Source organism: Parasteatoda tepidariorum, chromosome 3, assembly GCF_043381705.1.
Source record: "Parasteatoda tepidariorum isolate YZ-2023 chromosome 3, CAS_Ptep_4.0, whole genome shotgun sequence".
NCBI classification, from domain to species: Eukaryota; Metazoa; Arthropoda; class Arachnida; order Araneae; family Theridiidae; genus Parasteatoda; species Parasteatoda tepidariorum.
Genome location: NC_092206.1, coordinates 14,272,389 through 14,292,753, shown reverse-complemented (window position 1 = coordinate 14,292,753; position 20,365 = coordinate 14,272,389). Strand labels below are relative to the sequence as shown.

The following is a 20,365-nucleotide window of genomic DNA, read 5'->3' as shown; positions in this document are numbered from 1 at the left end:
CATATTAATAAAAAATATTAAATTGTAATAAAATATGAACAAATTTTTTTTTTGTTGCTTTTAAGTAGGAAAAAAAAGTTGTTAAAGAAGAATATAGATTTTGATTCAGTTTTAGTAATCAGCTTTTGGTAATGTTTACCTCATTGATGATCAAAACAATTTTTTTTTAATAATTGTATTTATTTATATACAAGAAATGATACTGATCTTTTTTTGCACTTAGGTTTTTTTTTTTATGAAAAAAAGGATGAAATTAAACATTACTTCTAAAACTTATATATATACATAAACTTCTTAAACCTCAGTCTTATATCTTTTGTCTTTACCTGTATGTTATGTTAATGTTTTGTCATTACCTTTGTTATTTGTACCTTGAGCTTGGTGTAACTAGTAATTTCTTGTAACTTGTATGCTGAATTGTCTTTAACATGTTCAAATTATTCATATTTTTATATTTAGTGTTTTATGTTAGAGATCTAGAGGATTTCAAAACAAATGAAAAATGTGAATGTGTAAAACCTTATTATCACTTAGCTTCAAAGTTTTACAATGTAAAAGTGTAATAACTAAAATATTTAGTATCCAAAATGTCTTTAAAAGAGCATTTCTTTTACCCTTCATAAAACTTATAAACTAAAATCCTTAAGCTACATAGTACTTTATAAATAATGCTTAACCTGATAAGCAGTTATGCAGCAATCTCTCCATTATTAAAAAGAAAGAAAGTCTTTTAATGAAGATGAAATTGTATTTGTTGTTAAATTGAAAGTTTTTATCATCTTTATGTTTACCATTTTATGTGATATAAATGAATTATTTCCTAGAGTTTTAGAAATAAGATTATGAGGAACCACTCAAAAATTACATCAGCTAGTTTTTGGTTCTTCCTTTTGTCAGCAAAAATAAGCAAATGACTAACCCCCCTACCCATGCTTGTGTAAGAAAGTCTAACCACCCTTTCTTTTGATTTACCTAATTTTGACTTTAATTCCAAATTTTAAAAATTTTTAGTCCTAAAATTTTTATTTCCTAAAAATAAATAAAAAATAAATTTTTTAGTCCTAAAAATAATGAATCCTGATTCAATTCAAATAAAAGATGTAATTGTATAAAACTAAATTTGTTATTTTTATTTAAAATTTAAAGTCTTTCTAAAGTAATTTTTTCCCCATGTTTGTTACAATTATTTTGCATTTTTTTTAAAAAAACTGAAAAGATTTAGACATTGGTGTCTTTTATAAGCATTGCTTTTACCTCTACTTTTCCCTTGTCAGCAAAAAAAGAAGACAAATAAAAAATCCCTCCCTTTTTTGCTGTTTACATAATATTTAAACAGTCCCTGAGTGTAAAATACATATGCAAAAAAATAAGAAAGTGATGAAAATAATTTGTTGTGCTATGATTATAATTTAGTGAAAACATTTAAACTCACAAGTAATATATTTATTTAAACCTAGACAAATTTTTGTGCTTTTTAGCTTATTTTTTTCGAGAGATGAAATGGCAGTGATGGTAAAGGCATACGTATAAAACATAAGTATTAAGTTTTTGATAATTAAACAATACTGTGAAGCCTCCAGGAAAAACTACCTCTGTGTAGCGACCTCCTTCTAAATTAGCAAAAAGAGTTATTTTAGAAAAACCAAGCAGCTCAAACAAGCAAACCACGACTCATTTTTTAAAGTAGTAATCTAATTTTCATGATATAAAATTAAATGCAAACTTAAACAAAAAACATAATTGTCTTTTTTTATTTAAAATAGTTCTATCACTCTACATAATTATATAAGTGGAGATCATTTATAAGGGTTTTTATACATAATTATATAAGTGGAGGTCATTTTTATTGATTCTAAATTTCATTCATAGATCAGATTTTCATGATGTCAACACAAGTGGCATTTCTGCATCAATAAATTAACACAGATTAAAATTAAAATTGTTTGCGAAAAATCATATTCTTTCCATAACATTTTGAAGTCAATGGAGGTAACTCCTAAGAAGAACCAACATCCATTAATGACAATTTAAAAATGAAAAAAGTAGAAAAAAACTTATTTTTTAACTAATAATTTTTAATGTTAAGAAAACAGAAAGTTAAGAGAGTAACTCTTAACTTTCTGTTTTCTTCACTAGTTCAAGTTTGATTGATCAAGCTGTTGATTTATTATTGCCGTCATTTTAATCCGTTATTGAAGATATACTATGTGACATCGGAACTAGTCTTTTAAAAAATATGCTATTGTTATTTGAAAATATGCTATAATTTATACGGCCTCTGTTAAAATATGTTCTTAAATATTTTGAGTAATTAACTAAAAATATTTTTATTATTAAAATATTTTAAATAAATATTTTTAATGATACTAATATAGTGGTTTAACCTGTGAAGTTAAGTAACACAGGGTTATGTAATTTAAAAAAAAAATATGTATACAGTTTGCAACTCAAGCGTGAAAAATTACAAAGAGTAGAAGAATATTTTAATTAATTTAAATATGATAAAACCATCTTGGCAAAAATACCAATTTAAAACCATGTTTTGAAAAATATCTTCCTCATTAACAAGCTTTACTAAAGATTTAACTATTTTTTGTATAATTAATTAATAATAATTAATCTATGTATTAATATTTAAATTTTGTTTTTTTAGGGGTAGAAAAAGTGGAAAGTATGGCTTTAAAAATTGCTATTATAAAGCAGTTGAGTTCCTGGGAAATGCAGTTCATAGACCAGAAGAACTTATGAAACGAGAAATATATGTGCTTTCGTATTATTTTGATCGTGCCTTTGATTTGGGCATTATTGGTACGTATTTCGGGAAGAGTCTTATTGAATTGTAAAAGAAAATTGTTTTAAACTTTTTAAAATTTTTATTTATTTTTTAACCTGGAAACACATTAATTCATTATTTATATTTTTGAATGATTGTTATTGATCAAAAATAATTTTTTCTTCTCTTATATCCAAGAGCATTATTTTTAAAATGTTAACTTTTTTAAATATTATGTAATTAAGAATTCAAGTTTTTTTTCACAATTTATGTCATGTTTTGGTCATATCTTACAACTTTTTACATAAGTATTAAATTAGATATTATAGGAATTAAATTTTTAGATCATTATCTTTGTAATTATCAGGATTATCAGCAGAATTATTATCATTAAGCTTCTTAGAAATTTTGTCTGGATTTTATTAGGATTATCATCTGGATTCATTAGGGTTATCAACAGGATTTTATTAGGATTATCATGAGGATTATTAGCATTGTCAGGAATGTGTTATGATATGTATATGTTTTAAGTGTTGATAAAATAATAAATAATATAATCCAATATAGCTTAAAAATCTATAAATTCAATCTAGTTTAAAATTATAGTATTAATTTCTAAGCCGTGCATCATTTTTAAATAAACGAAAACAAAAGGCAATAAGGTTGGAGATTATCTAAAATGAGAGAAAAATAAAATTCAATAAATTTTTTATGAAATTAAAACAAATGTAGTTTTCTTCCAGCATTTTGCGTATACGAATATTGTAAAATGTAGTTTGAAATTGCATAAAGAGCTGTTGCTACATTATATTCAAATTTTATAAATACAATTCATTTAACAAATCACATACTAAACATATGTACAACTACAAATCATTTATTGAATCCACAATTACAAATAGCATTTTAATTTTCATTATCAATTACTGTTAAGTATGAATACTAAAGTTACTCTTAAAACATGTGGTATATTGATTTTAAAATTTAATTTAAAGCTTAATTTAAAACTAAAATAATATGAAAATAGTAGATGTGAAAATCTAACTTTTGAGTACTATATCAAATTTCAATTGCTAATTAAAACTATTCTTAATGTTTTACTGAATTTTAACTATTCTTATAATACATATTACTGAATAATTAATTGTATTTCTTCAATTATGTCCATTTTTATTTTTAGTGTTCTAGAAAGAATAGGTTTCTTATGCACAATATTACAATCCTGTAAAATCTATAAATNAAAATCTAACTTTTGAGTGCTGTATCAAATTTCAATTGCCAATTAAAACTATTCTTAATATTTTATTAAATTTTAACTATTCTCATAATACATAATTGTATTTCTTCAATTATGTCCATTTTTATTTTTAGTGTTCTAGAAAGAATAGGTTTTTTTATGCACAATATTACAATCCTGTAAAATCTATAAATTAAAATGTAATCTATGAATATGGACATCATATCATCATAAATCACTCTGTATATCAGCCCTAGATTCATAATAATCTAAGACAGCACAAGCAATTGCACTTTTAAAACGTAAAACTTGGGAAAAATTGCTATGTTTAAAATTTTTTTATTTTTTAAAAAGAAAGTTAAAATTTCTTTTATCTGTTTCAGGTAAAGAGGGAGGCATTCGAACTGTTGATGAATTCGTAAATTCTTGTAAGCATTCTTGTTCCTCTAAACAGCCTAAAGAGATATTTTTGTGCCTTGATTGTACGTACATTACTGCTCTCATGAAACATGGACTGGGACTGGATGGAAAAAAAGAATTACGAGTAAGTTTTATTTATTTAATTTAAATTTATTTATTGTTTCTTATTCATAACTCTTGTTAATAATAATAATGAATTTAAATTTCTGGTTACTTTTGAAAATATGCGATTTTCTGCATTAAATTGCATATTTTTCAATTCACTGAATTATTCTAATAATTTTTCAAACTTCTGTATTGTATTCTATAATACTGTGTTTGAAATGTGTTGCTTTCCTGACTATTGTTTCAGTATGGAATTGTTCCACCCTAGAGGCTAACTAGAACACTTGCTTATTTACTATCACTCACCATAATATTATCAGGCTTGAAATTTAGGGGGTTTAGAACTACGAAAATTTAACATGGACCAACATAAGATAATTATCAGTGGTCTCCCTGACAAGCAATCCGTGTAANCATATTTTTGTGTTGATTTCTTAATATAATTTTTAATTTTTCACAAATTACGTCTAAATTTTCACAAAATAGGTACCTGTCAGAAAAACCTAGACAGACCCCTGATAATATTATCAGGCTCGAAATTTAGGGGATTTAGGACTACGAAAATTTAACATGGACCAACATAAGATAATTATCAGTGGTCTCCCTGACAAGCAATCCGTGTAAATGCGTGGTTTTTTGATTTTCATTTCCTGTTTTAGTTTGTGTTAGTATTGTTACAAAAAAACATATTTCATCAAAATTATGAACATAACATATTTTTTGTATTGTAATTTTTTTATTATTTAATTTTACTTTATAAACTTTTTATTAAAGCACAAAAGATTCTAATAGTCCATGTTCATATTAATAGTCCATGTAAATTGTTCAGTGAAAATGTGTATGGACTTTTAATATTCTTTAGTCATTGGTTTGTGGATCAATAAGTAAATTTTCTAAATTTCTACCCATGTATTGTGGTTGTTGCAACAACAACAACAATTATTTTACTGTTAATGAAATGAAGTTGTGAAATCAAAATTTTCTTGCAAATTAGTTTTCCAATTTTGCTTTGTTTTATTGGGAATTTTAATCAAAGAGAATAGACACTCAATGTCTAGTCTGTCATAGAGGTGCAAAAAAAAGTGCAGAATTGCATGTGTTTGATCACTGGTTTAGTTGCTATTGGTAACTAATTGATGTATGGTTGGTTGATGCATAGTAACTAATTAATACGTGAAGTGATGTTGGCTTAGACATCTCTACTTTTTAGTCTTTTGTTACTTTTTATTACTATTAAAATTCAAATTAAATAGGATAAATTACTAATATTTGGGAATAAATGCAAGCTTTAACTATATAAGGATTAAATGTGAGTGGGATATTTTTCCTTTTTTAATAAATGTATTAAATATTAAGTATTATTCATTAAATATACTTGTAAATTATGAGATTTATGAGGTTTAATGAGATGAAATAATTATTTCTGTTTTATGCGTGAACTAAATCCTAATTTAAGTGTTAAAGCAATAATTCACATTATTTAAAAGAAATGACTTTCAAACCTTATTCAAATTATTTTCAATCTGTTTATTAATCAAGTTTTCAAACCTTATTCAAATTATTGATAAAAATTATTTGTCCTCTACTGGTGCATCCACAATACATCATCTATATTATCCAAAATATATGTTTTTTTTTTGCACACAGTAAAATGCGGGACAAAAAGCAATCTGTAAATCTTGTATATGAAAAACCATGTACGAAATTTTTTGATTGGGATTTAAAATAAGATAATTCGCATTCATCATTTTTATTCTAAGTCTAAAGTAATTCTATAAGTTCATTCTATTTATAACTTCTTTAATGTATGCGTCTTAATTTCTTTTACAGTTTGCTAAACAGATTGATGGCATTGAAACAAGTTGGGGCTTAGGTGCTGCTTTTAATATGTTAAGGTAGAAATGTTCTTGCATTTATTTACACTTTCATCCTAATAAATTTACATTAATGGAAGTTTCAATAAGAAAACTCTCCTTATAGCTTCTCTCTGTGATATGTATTTTCAAGAACTCATATTTTTATTTATTCATGGAACATTTAGTATTATACACGGAGTGACTTTTTTTTTTATTATTTAAACCTGTTAGCTGTGTCACAATAAATTATTTTTTAATCAGTCTGTTTGTTTATTTATGTATTTTTGGTTTATTTTGTGGCGCATGATATTTTTTATTGCAGCGATTTGATGTAGCATTTTCGGGTTTGAATCAGCAGAGTTACTAATATCTGTGAGTTTGAGTTGTGACTTTGGAATTAAGAGCAGCTTTTAAGAAATTTTGATTAATTCTTATTTTTGTGATTAATTCTTATTTTTGTGATTAATTCCTTTTTTTGTGATTAATTCTTATATTTTGGTGCATCTTTCTCACACATATGACCAGATTTTTTTCTAAAGACCAAATTTTTTTCTCTATTAGCACAGTACAATTATGCTTTGTAAAAAAGAAATGTTCATCGTAAAGTGCTTATAACAAGTGGCAAAACGTGTGTGGAGATGGCCAAAATCTTCTCCAAATAGAGAGGGAAGTGGAAGGGATGATCACACTCATCTATGTAATAGGTGACCCTATAAAAAGTCATGAAGTCGAGAGTCTAAAATTTTATTTTATAACTGTTGTTGAACAGCTGACCCAATTTTTGGGTTTACGACTACTAATGTTCAACTTTGTTGCCTTGTAATTTTGAACCTAATCCAGAAGACAGGAGAACTCCTAGAAAAAGTATTGAGAGAAATTTGCCTCCGTGGAGGTCTTTTTGTTGGAACAACCAGCATTAGCGTTACATGGAAAGGAAAACCTCTCACAGTTAGCCTGACGGCAAGGGAACTCTAACCCATGAACTGTCTACCTCTGAGGATATTTTACGTCAGTACTGTGGTTGGTGCAAGCCAGATGCGAGATTCATATCGACCAGCCACCGCTGGGATGTGAACCCGATTCACCTCAGTTGTAGGCAAACGCTCTATCCCCTGAGTCATCACGCCTCGAGAGTCTAAAATTGGCAGTAGCCCTATATCTAAGGAAGTTATTTGCCAGAGGATGAGTCAAAAATAAGTTTTTGCTGGACAGGTTGCAATGATAAACCGCCATTACTCAATCGCGCAGCTTAGGGAACACACATAGCTTAGAGAATGTTATAAACATGTGTAACACTACCTACCTGTAATTAGTGAATTACGTCTTATGATTTTGAAGTCTTGAGTGAAATCCTTATTATTATTATTTTTGCAGCATGGCAAACAATAATTAGGAATTCAGTCATTGGTCTGCTAAATTAGTGAGTTTGTTTTGATTTGTTTTAAGCCTAATTTAATCTTTTGTATAAACATTTTTGAGGATTTATTATAAAGTGAAAACAATTATTTAACTGGATGAGGTAATAAAAAATTCTGAATATTTTATTGCTTTATCATTGTAAATATATAATATTATTACAACATCTTAATTTCAAGCATATATAAACTAAATAAAAATATCTGATTTTCAGTTTTGAATGGTAGTAGAAAATCTTCAGTCATATTCTGTACTTCTGTGGAATTATGTTTTATTGGGCTGTTGTAAAGCATTCTTACTGTAGTAAGCTAAGAGCCACACCCAATGCCCAGCCAGTACCAATTCCTCTTATCTCTTCTGCAAACTAAAATGAAATAGGGAAATCAAATATTTACTCAACACATAATATATGTAAGAAAATTAAAAAACAATAATTTACTAATACAATAATGAAGTTGATATGGAAATGTATGAATGATCTATATGAATGAAACCATGTGATATGAGTGATATTTATTCTATTGTGTCGTTGTTTGTTATTCGAAACGGACAATATTTTTCAGAATATCTACTGAGCATCATTAAAAAAATATAAAATATTCATTAACTCTATCAGAGTTGGTTTTTAGTATACTGTATGTCGACTTATATTACTTAATAATTAGCAGAATCAAACTAATTATCAATTGTCATGAAGTTGTCACGTTTCTTCTTGAAAAGTTATATAATTAATTTAATTTGTTGTTTGATTTCCATAAATTAAAAACTGCAATATTTAATCGAGCTGATCCTCTAAGTCTGCCAATCCATTATTAAATTAAGCATTATTTATGTCAGGAGGTAGAGCTTTCACCTTCCAATGAGATGAACCGAGTTCGAATCCCAGTGATGACTGGTCGATACGAATTCCGAATCCAGCTCGCACTGACCACAGTTAAATATCCTCAGTGGTAGACAGATCATGTGTTAGAGTCCCCTTGCTGTTAAGCTAACTGTTTTGTGGTTTTCCTCACCATGCAATGCAAATGTGAGTTAGTTCTATCAAAAAGTCCTCCACGGGAGCAAATTTCTCTCAATACTTGATCCAGGAATTCCCTTGTCTTCTGGATTGGGTTTAAAATTGCAAGGCTGAACATTTTAAATCATAAATCCAAAAATTGGGTCGACTGTTCAACGACGGTTATAAAATAAAACAAAATTTTCATCTGAAAATCCTGTTTTTTTTTTCTAGAAAATAGTTGCATAATATTCAAAAATGATATTTAGCGTAGTGTACTATGTATAGTATACAAAAAAGAAAAAAATGTGATCACCCTGGATAACTTTTGTTCGAATGATTGCAATTTTATGTACTTAGACTGAATCTTAACTGTTTGATCCCCTAACCTTAATTATGCTAATATATTAGTGCGGATGTTATTTTAAGTTTTCAAATGAGACTCATAAAATGGTTGGCTCAGTTTTAATATCTTTTGAGAAATCAAATTTGAAATATACGATATTTTTAAAAAAATTTATGGTTTAGAAACTCTTTAAGTAGTTTATTTAAAATTTTATATTTTTCCCTTTTAAAATAACATTCTTTAAAATGATGTAAAAATTTTTACACCACTGTATCAGAAAATTAAGGTAACAATAGTGTTCTGATTTTTTATTTTAAATATGGAGGAAAACATTAACTATTTCATTAATATAGATTGCAGGAAGTAAATTTTTTACTTAAATTTTATTTTGTTTAAATATTTTTGAAAATGTGGAGAGAGTATTTGTTTTGTATGTCATCTTACCTTTATTACCATCTTGCTATCAAGTCCTAATCCGTGTATCCATAATGCTGAAATATAACTGCAATCAAGGCATGTGAATGTTGAGAGGATTTCATATGAGTTGCAGAAAGATCTGCAGGCATTGACAAATTCACCAACCGTACAAACATCATTTTTGTTATCTGCAAAAAATAAGGAGAAATAATTAATGACATAAATTCTCCTGGTTTGAAATTACATAAAACAAACATTTAGAAAGTCCAAAATAATATGAGTTTAAGATATATTGGAGAAGCATAATAGTAAAAATTATACTAAGTGATTAAAGTATCTCCTGATAAGAATAAATAGCTTCCCCCAACAAAAAGAATATAAAAGTGTGTATTTGTTACATGCAAGCTATTGTCCTTAAGTACTGGTCTTCATATGCAAATTTTATCTTAAAATATTGGCAACAAAGGATTGCAATCTTGTCGAGTAGATCTTATAATGAAATGGACTCATCGAGTAAAGGAACTACTTGAAATAGAATGCTTCTAGTTTTCAATATAAATTGATCGTTGGGGTTTTGAAACATAATATCAGGATTTATTAATTGGTGTGGCATGTAGTTCAGTAACACCCAGCGTTTAATAATGCTTGGCTTAGCAAATGTTTTTTTTTCTCAAATCTGTCACTTTAAAATGAGTTTTTCTAATTATCAAAGCCAACTTGATCATAATTTCTCTGTTCTTTGATAGCAAATTTGTAAATTATATTACTTGTTTGAACTGAGCCACGGTGGCTCTGGAGATAGAGCGTTCATCTTTCACTGAAGCAACCCAGTTACGAATCCCAGTGGTGGCTGGTTGATAAGAACTTTGCTCCTGGCTTGCACTGACTACAGTGCTAACTCTGTTTTTTTAGACAGATCATAGGTGAGAATTTCCTTGCGGTCTGGCTAATCGTAGGGTTGTCCTCTCCGTGTAACACAAATGTGGGTTAGTTCTATCAAAAAGTCCTCCATGAAGGCTAGTTAGCTCCCATTGCTGGATTCTGGAATTGCCTTGTCTTTAGTGTGGGGTTCAAAAGTACAAGGCTACGGGTTTTGAACATTGATTATTGTAAATTCAGAATTGGGTCGCCTGTTCACCGCCAGGTATAAAATAAAATCTAAATTTTTTTTTAATCTGAAGTAAGGTTTTGTAAAATTGCCAAAATACGATGGCTAAGAGCATACGGTAAAGGTGCCATTGGCAATAAGAATCTAGTTTTTCTTTCTTTATTAGTTCAAGTTGAAGAGAGGATAAATATTTTAAGGATTTGAGAATGCTTAACTATTATATTTAATATTCGGCAGTTCTATATTAGTGTCGAGTGCCTAATTTTCAGCTAGCCATTTTTCTAGACAATATTACACACCCAAAATCTTCCGTTTTGTATTAAAATTATTTAAAATGCAGACTAAAGGTAAAGCCATAATTAAAAAATGTTGCAGTACCAAGCGCTGTACAGCAAAGACTGGTTCTTGAGCTTATAATTTTTATTTTTTCTAATCTAACGAACACAATGTTCGGGGAAGCAGTGATTTACTCTATGCTGTTGAAAAGTAAGATGCTTCAGACTTTTATGGGAGGTGATAAGAAAATTCCAATGTAGCTTTTTAAATGAACTATTGTTATAATGCTTACTTACCTATGGCACCTATTTCGTAGGCATGATCAAATTGACCTTTGAGGCCATAGAAATCTCTTCCTCCGAAATCAATTGATTTTAAATCAATAGAACTTCTCAAATACTCGGTGGCTTTGCGGTAACAATTTTCAAAACTGTACAGTTCGCTGCTGTTGACCCTGCAATGATTGTTTCTTTTTAGCTGGTGTACTTAAAAATTAAACATTAGATTCACGATTTCAACACCAAAAAGTATTACCGACGCGCCGAAAACAATATTCTCTTAAACAACTCAGCAGAGGCTCAATACATTAACATCTGAACCCTTCCAACGACTGCAAAGCTCTATAATCTCTTCATCATCACAGTCAAAAGTTCTCGTCTTATATTTTTGGGAGAGGGAAATTAGTATTTTGCCGAATTAAAATTTTTAATTTGAGCTAATCATAAATTATGTGTAATTCATTTGTTTCAGTAAAAAATTATTTTGTTTCTAGTGCTTCCCAGTATGCTTTGTTCCACCACTAATTTAATGATTTTATATATAATTATTCTAGTAAATGAGCAGTGATTGGTCGGTGAGGAAGTCACGGGTTGAAGCCATTCAGATCGATAGGTACCAGTTTGTCTAGGAAGTAAAGGCGGCTTGTGCGTAATGTGGACCACTTTGGCACAATCAAGCCGTTGGTGACGAAATTAAGGACAGGGTGCGTAGTGTTTTTTAGAGGTGCTTATTTTCGTTTTTTAAAAGTCCTTAAAGGTGCTTTTTTCCATGGATGTTTTTAAAAAGTGCTTGATTTTCCCTTTTCCGAAATCTAATATTTTTCTGTACCATGTTGATTTTCGCCACAAATTATGCAAAAAGACATTGTTCTATTCAACGTTTTCACAATAAATTCAACCCCAATCTATTTCGACGTACCGCCGGTGTGTAGTGTATGAAAGCACCATTTATTTGATGAAATACTTGCGGGTCCGCACTTGCGTATACTGAGCTGGATTCCGTGGTAAGGATTTTTGACTCTCATGTGCAACCCTGCTGCAGAGAGAGCAGAGATTCTGAATTTCAGACTTCATTTTCTACCCTCTGTAATAGAATCGAAAAATCTCATTTTCGGCTCTCTGTAATCGAATCGAAAAATCTCTCGAATTTTTGCTGATTACGGGAACCAACCATTGTCAAATTTTTTTCTATTAGTGATAGAAAATTTCATTTCTCTTGTTAATTTCATCGCTTGTGACGCTCCATTGTCTTCGTCACTGTAAATAAAGCCATCGATTGTCAAAAACTTGCCAACCCTGTCTGAATACGATATTTTTCCAAGTGCTTAAAAATATATTTTAAGTGCTTGAAAAGTGTTTAAGAGGTGCTTGTTTTTTGTTGAAAAATTTGGCTACGCACTCTGTAGGAGTTTTAACCTCCATGTACCCTTTGACCACAATGAGATGTCATTTTCTTTTTATTCTGGTAAGTAAATAATGAGCCATTTGATAAGTAATTGTTAAAAAAAAAGAGAAATAAATTAGTTCATTTCCATATGTTTCTCAGGGATTACAAATGAAGTAGAATGCTCACTCAATCATCCGTTTCTTGAGATTTCCTTCCCAAAAAAATTTGTCAAGTGGATGAAAACATGGATGTAGAACTTCATATGTGCCATTATTTTCTGCAATAGCTGAAACAAATATTTATGTGGAGTATTTCTATTGAAATGCATATAAAAATATACAATAATGAGCAAAATTAACACAAGCTAGCAGTTTAAAAAGAACAAATGTAATTAAAATAGTTAAGTCAGTATTTGAAAATGACAGGAAAATTAAATAATAAAATTGATCAAATTTTGGTAAAGTTCAGCTATTAAAGATTTAGTTCGTAATCCCATCTCCCTCCAAATTGTCTTCAAGTGTTTAATAATGTTTATGATAATTTGTATATGGACCAGATTTATGAAACAGTCGCGAGCAATATTATTGAAAGTTGAAGCCACAGAAAATCGGAAACATACGACAGTTTATGATTAATGTGATCATGAAAATGTGATGTAAATTTTATTTCTTCATCATTGCACAATGCCGGCGACTTGAAGACTTTTTAGAATAGTAGCTTCGGTAGCAGAACTTATGGAGTGAATCTGCAGCACTATCTTCAGAAATTCAAATTTGTTTGTGATCTTAACATAGTCTGACAGAGTTTTTTTTATTTAGCTAAAGTCTGTCTAAAGTAAGAACTCTCCTAGCCATTCGTCTGAACCTGTGGCGGTGACTATGGCAACGATGTATAACTATTTCATGTAGGGGTGTGGGGTCACTGTTTAAGACAGGTTTTGGCTTGGTTCCGCGAGAGACAAGGAATCTTTTTCTTCGGTTTATTATGTTAGCCCTTGAGTGAAGAGAAGCTACCCTCTCTGAAATGCGCTATTCTTGATTCCATAGCAGCAGATGGCTTCAGACATTGTGGCGGGGGTAGTTCTTACCGTAGACAAACTATAAATACAGCAAAATTTGCAAATAGCAGGTTCTTAGAAATCAAGCATAAAAACTTAAGTTGAATTTTATACAATTATGCTAAAAAAGTGGAAAAAATTCCGACACAGTTTAACCTGTAAGGGTGTAACAAAAAGAGAAAAAAAAATGCCTTCCTTTTTGCTCTTTGCCTTGTTTTTTCAATCCAGGTTTCTAATTTTTAGTAAAAACAAGTTTAGAGATGTTTTTAAAAGTGTCATAACAACGCATTACTAAGCGTAGTGATTTTTCTGAAGCCATGTTAGGGAAAAGTGATGTGAAAAATTTTTTAATTTTATACTGATAGTGCTACAAAGTTCACAACCTATGCTGTGTTTAACTAATTTTTATTTTTTTTAAAAATTGACTTCATTTTAAAAATGCACTTCATTATATTTTATGTTTTAGTTACTCTAACATTAAATGCACATAAATATAATTTTTATTTTTATATAATTTTGCAAAATACAATATTTCAAATAATATGCCATTAAATAAACTAAATAAATTCTGATCTACGGTGAGATCAACAACAGAGAACAAAGTAATTAATTTTTGAGTTTCTTAATTAACTATTTCATTACTAAGTAAGATATTTTTAATTAATTATTTCATACCCAAGTAACCAGATGAGGGAGGCATTAGGGAAAGTCTTGCACTGACTCCTCCGAAACCTGCATAACTAATTTCAAATCAGAAACTAGAAACATTTAAATTATTAATTATATAAAGATTATAAATTACGAAAAACGTTATGCCTTACAAGTTCAGTGAAAAATATATTTTAGGAAGTAAGTAGTTATTTTTATAAATGTAATAGTTACATAGTGATTTCATTTATGATTCCTGATCATTATTGCGTTTAGAGTGTTTTCAAGTAAAATGGTGACGAGTTCGCTATATCAACTCAAAACATTTCTAATACATCGCTAACTTTCTGATATTAAAAATACTATGGATCTTATTCTGCTATTAAAATGGCAAAAAAGTCATAATCTATTAGATATATCAGATTAATATATCTTTATAATAATCTGATCTAGTGACCCTTTCGAGTCTAGTGACTGGCGCAGTGTAGCCGTTTCTGGCTCTTGTGCCAATAAACTGAAACCAATCAACCAATAAACGAGAATTATTGCGAATCACCCTACATTGGTCTCTCACTTAGGCATCTTTTTTCGTAAACGATTGTTTGAACAAGTGCAGCAAATTTTAAATGTAGAGGTAGCACAATTTTGGTAGCTCTAAATTCAGCATTTTTTTAAAAATTTATAACTGTTGAACAGCCGACCTAATTTTTCAGTTTACGGCTACTAATGTTAAACTGCGTAACCTTGTAATTTTGAACCCAATTCAGAAGACAAGGGAACTCGTGAATCAAATATTGGGAGAAGTTTGACTTTTTGATGGAACTAACTCGCATTTGCGTTACATGGAGAGGAAAACCTCCCATGGTTTGCCCGATGGCAAGGGGAATTTTACCCTGAGTCCGTCTACCACTGAGGATATTTTACGCCAGCGCTGTGGTCTGTGTCAGCATTGCTAGCCGGATGCGGAATTCGACCAGCCATAGTTGGGATTCGAATCCAGTTCACCTCATTGGAAAGCGAACTCTCTATTCTCTGAGCAATCACGGCCCCTAAATTCACCATTATCAATATTTATTGGAGAAAATCCATACTGTCACATTTTTTCATCCACAAAGCCATTAGTTTTCTTTCATCAATTTAAATTTTACTCCATAACAAAATAGACATCTATGAACTTAGTTGTTGGAGCGGTATAGCCAAAACTGACTCTTTCGTCTACGACTCACAAATAACTAACTTTCTTTGCTTTCTCAAATACGTTTTTTTAAGGACCCGATTCAGAAATCCAGGACTAAAGACACAGAACAGTTGGCAGGGGGTCTTACAAATCATAATCTTGAACCTCTGTTTGTATACAAGATGCTTTTGAATGATTTAAATCATAAGGTGATTTATGACCAGGACTCGAAAAACCGCCCGTCCGTCCGTCCTCGGCCGTCAAAAATTCCCCGCGGACAACGAATTTCTCGAATCCGACGTCCGCGCGGGCGGCCGTTTTCCCGTCTTGACCTCTGTCATTTAAATTATTTCATAAAAGAAATAAATTATTTCATAAAAGAAATACTAGGTTCCTTTTTGTAACCTAGTATTTCTTTTATTACTGTATGATGTAATCGTAGTATTTGTAATCCTAGTAACTACTAATTCATTGTGCAATTTATATAAATGTTTGTAATAAATAAGAGAAAATTATATATTTTTTTATTTAGAAGCTACGGGTTAGTTTCAAAAGAGGACGGGTACATTGTTGGACAAGCCATCCTCGGGGACGGGTAAAATTTCGGAGGTTTTTCGAGCCCTGTTTATGACATAAAGAGAATTTAAGCTTATATTTAGATTTCAATTTTTAATTCATAGTTTCAGTAGATCTTTGTTCAATGAAAACATACATTGTTTTCATAAGTTGAGGAGTTAGGTCCTAGGATAAATCAGACACTGGTTAGGGCCACGAATAAAGATGAAAGACGACGCTTCTTACTAGATATAATTGACTGTTGAACTAATAACTTCTAACTGAATTATTTTTAATTGGTCACATGCCTCATTATTTTGCTTAGATTTATAATCATACCTCTATTTATTATCTGATGCAAATTATAAGAATAAATATGGCAAAAGATTTGTCATGACATTGTTCAAATATATAACGTAAGATTTTATTATACTTAATTTTTGTCAGCGATACAAATTTTGGGATTGTGCTGACCAGCCTCTGTAGAGGTCAGGGAACTGCCCTTGCATCAGAAAGGTTCTGGGTTTGAATTCTGGGCAAGGCATGAATGTTCTTTCATTCTCCGTATTATCTGTCCTTACTGTGGGAGCAACGCTGGTTCACTTAATATGGTGCCCCTAAAAGAGTGGACAACAAATCTATCCTTCAGATGCCTGTGTGACGAAAGGTCATTTTTCCAAGTGGGCATTGCAAAAAAAAAATTCGATGTTGACATTTTGATGTTTTTTGTCTATGTAGAAAGTCCTGTAAATGCCACACTACCACCTTTTAATCTCTGTAGTTATATTATTGTGCCAAATGAATGACATTTTATGGGCCATTCTCACTTACTGCATGCGTTTCTCGTACCTCCAATGACCACAGAAGCACACCACAATGATTGTTGAAATATCCTACATAGCAACGCAAACGTTGTATTTGAGGTTTCTTCGGATTAGCACAATAAGGTTGACTGGCCAATTAATATTCTCACAAAGCAAAAATATTTCAATTCCAAGATTATTTTTTTAAAGATTGAATAAAAGCATGCTTAAACTTTCACAAAAAATATAATTTCTTAGCTTTTATTGCAAACCTTGTTTTTGAGTTTTTTTCCCTTTGCATATTTAAGATTCTCAAACGCAACATTTAAAAAAAAAATCACGTGAAGTGTTTTTAGATTCATTCTCGATCTAAAAGGGTCCCGCAGTGGACTGATCGTTAAGACACGGTTCCCAGCAGATCACCGAAGTCAAGCATCACTGGCTGTGGTCAGTGTGCGGGTGGGTGACCACTTGGATCAGTCTGCGTAGGGACCGAGGGTGTGCGGTATTGGTCCTCGTTAAACTGTGCTACCGTAAAGTGCTCGACTTCGCGCGCAGGTCGTCGGGCTACCGAAGCGGGGGTGCCATCCCCTCCGCAGAGGATCAAAATTGTGATGGCATGTCTTCGGATCATCCTCCGGGATGTTTCCCAGACCGTCGCCAATAGCCCATTGTGCAGCTCTAGTGCGACGTAAATTAACAACAAATAGAAAACGATCTAAAAGGTTTGTTTATGGAAACTTAAGGCTTACCTCATTGCGCGTAAGCTAGCGTAGCTAAATTTTATATTGTTTCAAGCCTGCGTGGTTTAGTTGCTAATCATTTATAAACCTCGTAGGGGTTTTCAACGTAAACGACCCGTTGATGTTTTCGAATAGAGGAATAATATTTTATTAGGGCAATCTATAATGTGTTCAAATTGATCTGATTAGTGTTGAATAGTGAAGGTTTTGCTGCAGAGGAAAAAATGTCAAAGACTTGGTTTAATTAAAAAAAATGAGTAACTGTTGATCTTACCTTCTGGTATATAACGATATTGGTTTTTGTTGTAGTTTAGGTAAAAGGTAGTAGTTTCTCGTATCAGCCGAGGGAGTTTTTGCACCATCTGATGATAAAGTAATTTCAAATGATTGTCCTCCTAAATCGGTAGAAATGGCAGAATGGCTGACATCGTTCAAACGACCTGCAAAAATATTTGAGAGGATCATGAACTATCAAAGAGTTTAAACTTTTTATGAACTTATTTTCTTAATTGAAAATCGGAGAATGATAAATGCGAAAATTATACACCCATTTCGCACGCAGCATTTCTGACCCAGTGTATGAAATTTAAATCTAAAAGACGACAGAACTTTAACTACGACTTTTTGACTTTATCATTTTTACTTGGAGACACACTTTATCCAAACTTGATACTCTACCTTAAACATATTGGGTTTTACAATTTGATTTAGTTCTTGTTATAACCAAGTTGACATTTTTTAACTAGATATTTTTATTTTGGACAAGTTGTTAATTTTAACCTAGTTGATTTTAACCTAGATCTTAATCAAGTTACAGCAATGTTTAATTAGTTTTGGGCGAGGTATAGCCAAACCATGGTTTTTGCGCCTAAAATTTCCATAAATCAATCGAACAATTCGCACGCAGACATATTTTGTTCTATAAATGAGCCTATTTCAGTTGTAGCGAACCTCTAACTAACTGTTAAGCATACCTAAGTGTTAATGTTATCCTAACCCAGTGCAATGTATTTAAGTTTCAAAGACAATTCCGATTGGGATGCAATTATCTAATGCTGCTTTTATTTATTGCAGACAGGGCTTTATTGTCGGATAGGATTACGGTGCCTGGGCTCAGTGTCTGTAGGAGTATTAAATGTTTGTTGATAAGTTTGTTCTTCTTTTACCGCTGATTAATATTTGATATGCATGCTACTACGTTGGAAGGATATAATTAGAAATTTGAAAGTTTTTATCAACATTAATAAAATTCATTTTATGTATTTATAAATGGCATTACAATATTTCAAACATTGATACACATTTATAAATTATTTTTTTGTTAAATGTATTAATTAATTTCATGAATCTTATACGAGACAAAACTGTGGAATTGCTCTCAGATTTTCTAGTTTATAAACACATTATTAGTAAGATGTTAGCATAAAAATTTATGTATTTACCCAAACCTTCGAATTAGGTGGTTTATTCACCAGAAATGATATTTTGCAAATAGTTTTTGTAAATCTAAGTTAGTTTTCTTGTTTCTTTAAACTTCAACAATAATTTAAGTAACTAGATAGGTGTTATTACAGAAAAAAAAGAGTAGATTACCTAATAAGAAATTCAAAGAGTACCATGCATAGATACCTGAAATAAAAAGTCATACATTTATTCTGACAGTAATTCATTTAAAGCATGCTATTTAACTTAAGTGACGTGTTTAAATGAATCATTTGTTGCATTGGTGTGTCGATACGAACAATGGATCTAGTAAAATAGTCCATGATTATAAATTAAGTTTAGATAAATGTTTTGAAAGGCGGATTAATTATAGATTATTTTTCAAAAAGAATTGATAATTAATGATTATTTTACAATTAAGAATGGATCAATGTTTATACCTTCTTCCTCTCCTTCGAGTATTGTTGCGCTATCATTATTGCAAAGGAAGGGAGATTTTTTAAAGACTTGACGTACCTAAAAGATGGAAAGTGATAAACATATAAACAGAAAATATCTAATGAGCAATAAAATCTGATTCTGTAAATATTAAGTAGGGAATCAATTATCTTGACCAAAAATGAATCCCCCTTGCTGAATTGGATAAATATCCATGTTAGTTATTAATTCAATTTCGAAATCTTCATATATTTTGAGTGCAATTCGAGTTATTCTGCGTGCTAGCGAACTATGATTCAGGTTCGGTTACAGCTTTCTTTTCAAAAATTACGAATTAACTGCGATTCTGATATATTTGTAGATCAATCCCGGTAGGATTGTTTAGAGTTTCTGTCTTCCTTAAAAATACCCGAATTTTATGATTCAATTTAGTTCTAATTTTAACCTAGCTGTTCTGTTCCAATCGTTGTTCAGAATTTATCACAGTTGCTGTAGTTTTAGTCTAGACGTTGGGAATTTAATCTATTTAGCCAAAAGTTTGTAATTTGATCAATTCTAGTACCCAAAGGTTGGATAACTTAGAATTCCTGCAATACAAAACAAATGAAATAAAATAAAAATATGACCACCGAAGCCGACGTCTTCAGGGGGTACCGGCCCCGGTAGCCATTAAAAACAAAACCATTTCTATTTGAGGGAGAAGCAAAAGCTTAAAATATCTCCCTCAGTACCCCGATGGTTTTGTATAGAGGTCCAGGAAAAACAAGATACATTCAAAAGAATAAACAAATTACGAAAAGAAAATCAATAAAAATCATCAGAAAATTAAAAACTCACAGTCACAGGTCAAGAATCAACTTCAAAAGCGGAGGAAAAGAAAACACT

The 20,365-nt window shown here is 30.5% G+C and overlaps 2 protein-coding genes across 6 annotated transcripts in view; one reads left to right on the top strand and one right to left on the bottom strand.

Moving 5' to 3' along the window:
• The window catches only part of LOC107438623 (ectonucleoside triphosphate diphosphohydrolase 5), a 32,164-nt gene extending 25,513 nt beyond the window's left edge, over positions 1-6,651 (top strand). For all 5 annotated transcript variants that reach the window (XM_016050949.4, XM_071178352.1, XM_016050948.4 and 2 more), the window contains exons 10-12: positions 2,654-2,808; positions 4,394-4,554; positions 6,366-6,651. In XM_016050949.4, the coding sequence (XP_015906435.1) occupies positions 2,654-2,808; positions 4,394-4,554; positions 6,366-6,434 (385 nt within the window). In that variant the 3' untranslated portion in view covers positions 6,435-6,651. The remainder of the gene's footprint in view (positions 1-2,653; positions 2,809-4,393; positions 4,555-6,365) is intronic.
• A 1,255-nt stretch (positions 6,652-7,906) lies between these two features.
• Positions 7,907-20,365, bottom strand: part of LOC139425120 (ectonucleoside triphosphate diphosphohydrolase 5-like) — a gene marked incomplete in the record, with an annotated part of 17,928 nt that continues 5,469 nt past the window's right edge. The window contains 8 exon segments of the mRNA XM_071178351.1: positions 7,907-8,171; positions 9,595-9,755; positions 11,248-11,405; positions 12,803-12,902; positions 14,349-14,413; positions 17,874-18,039; positions 19,193-19,228; positions 19,483-19,558. Of these exon segments, the coding sequence (XP_071034452.1) occupies positions 8,103-8,171; positions 9,595-9,755; positions 11,248-11,405; positions 12,803-12,902; positions 14,349-14,413; positions 17,874-18,039; positions 19,193-19,228; positions 19,483-19,558 (831 nt within the window).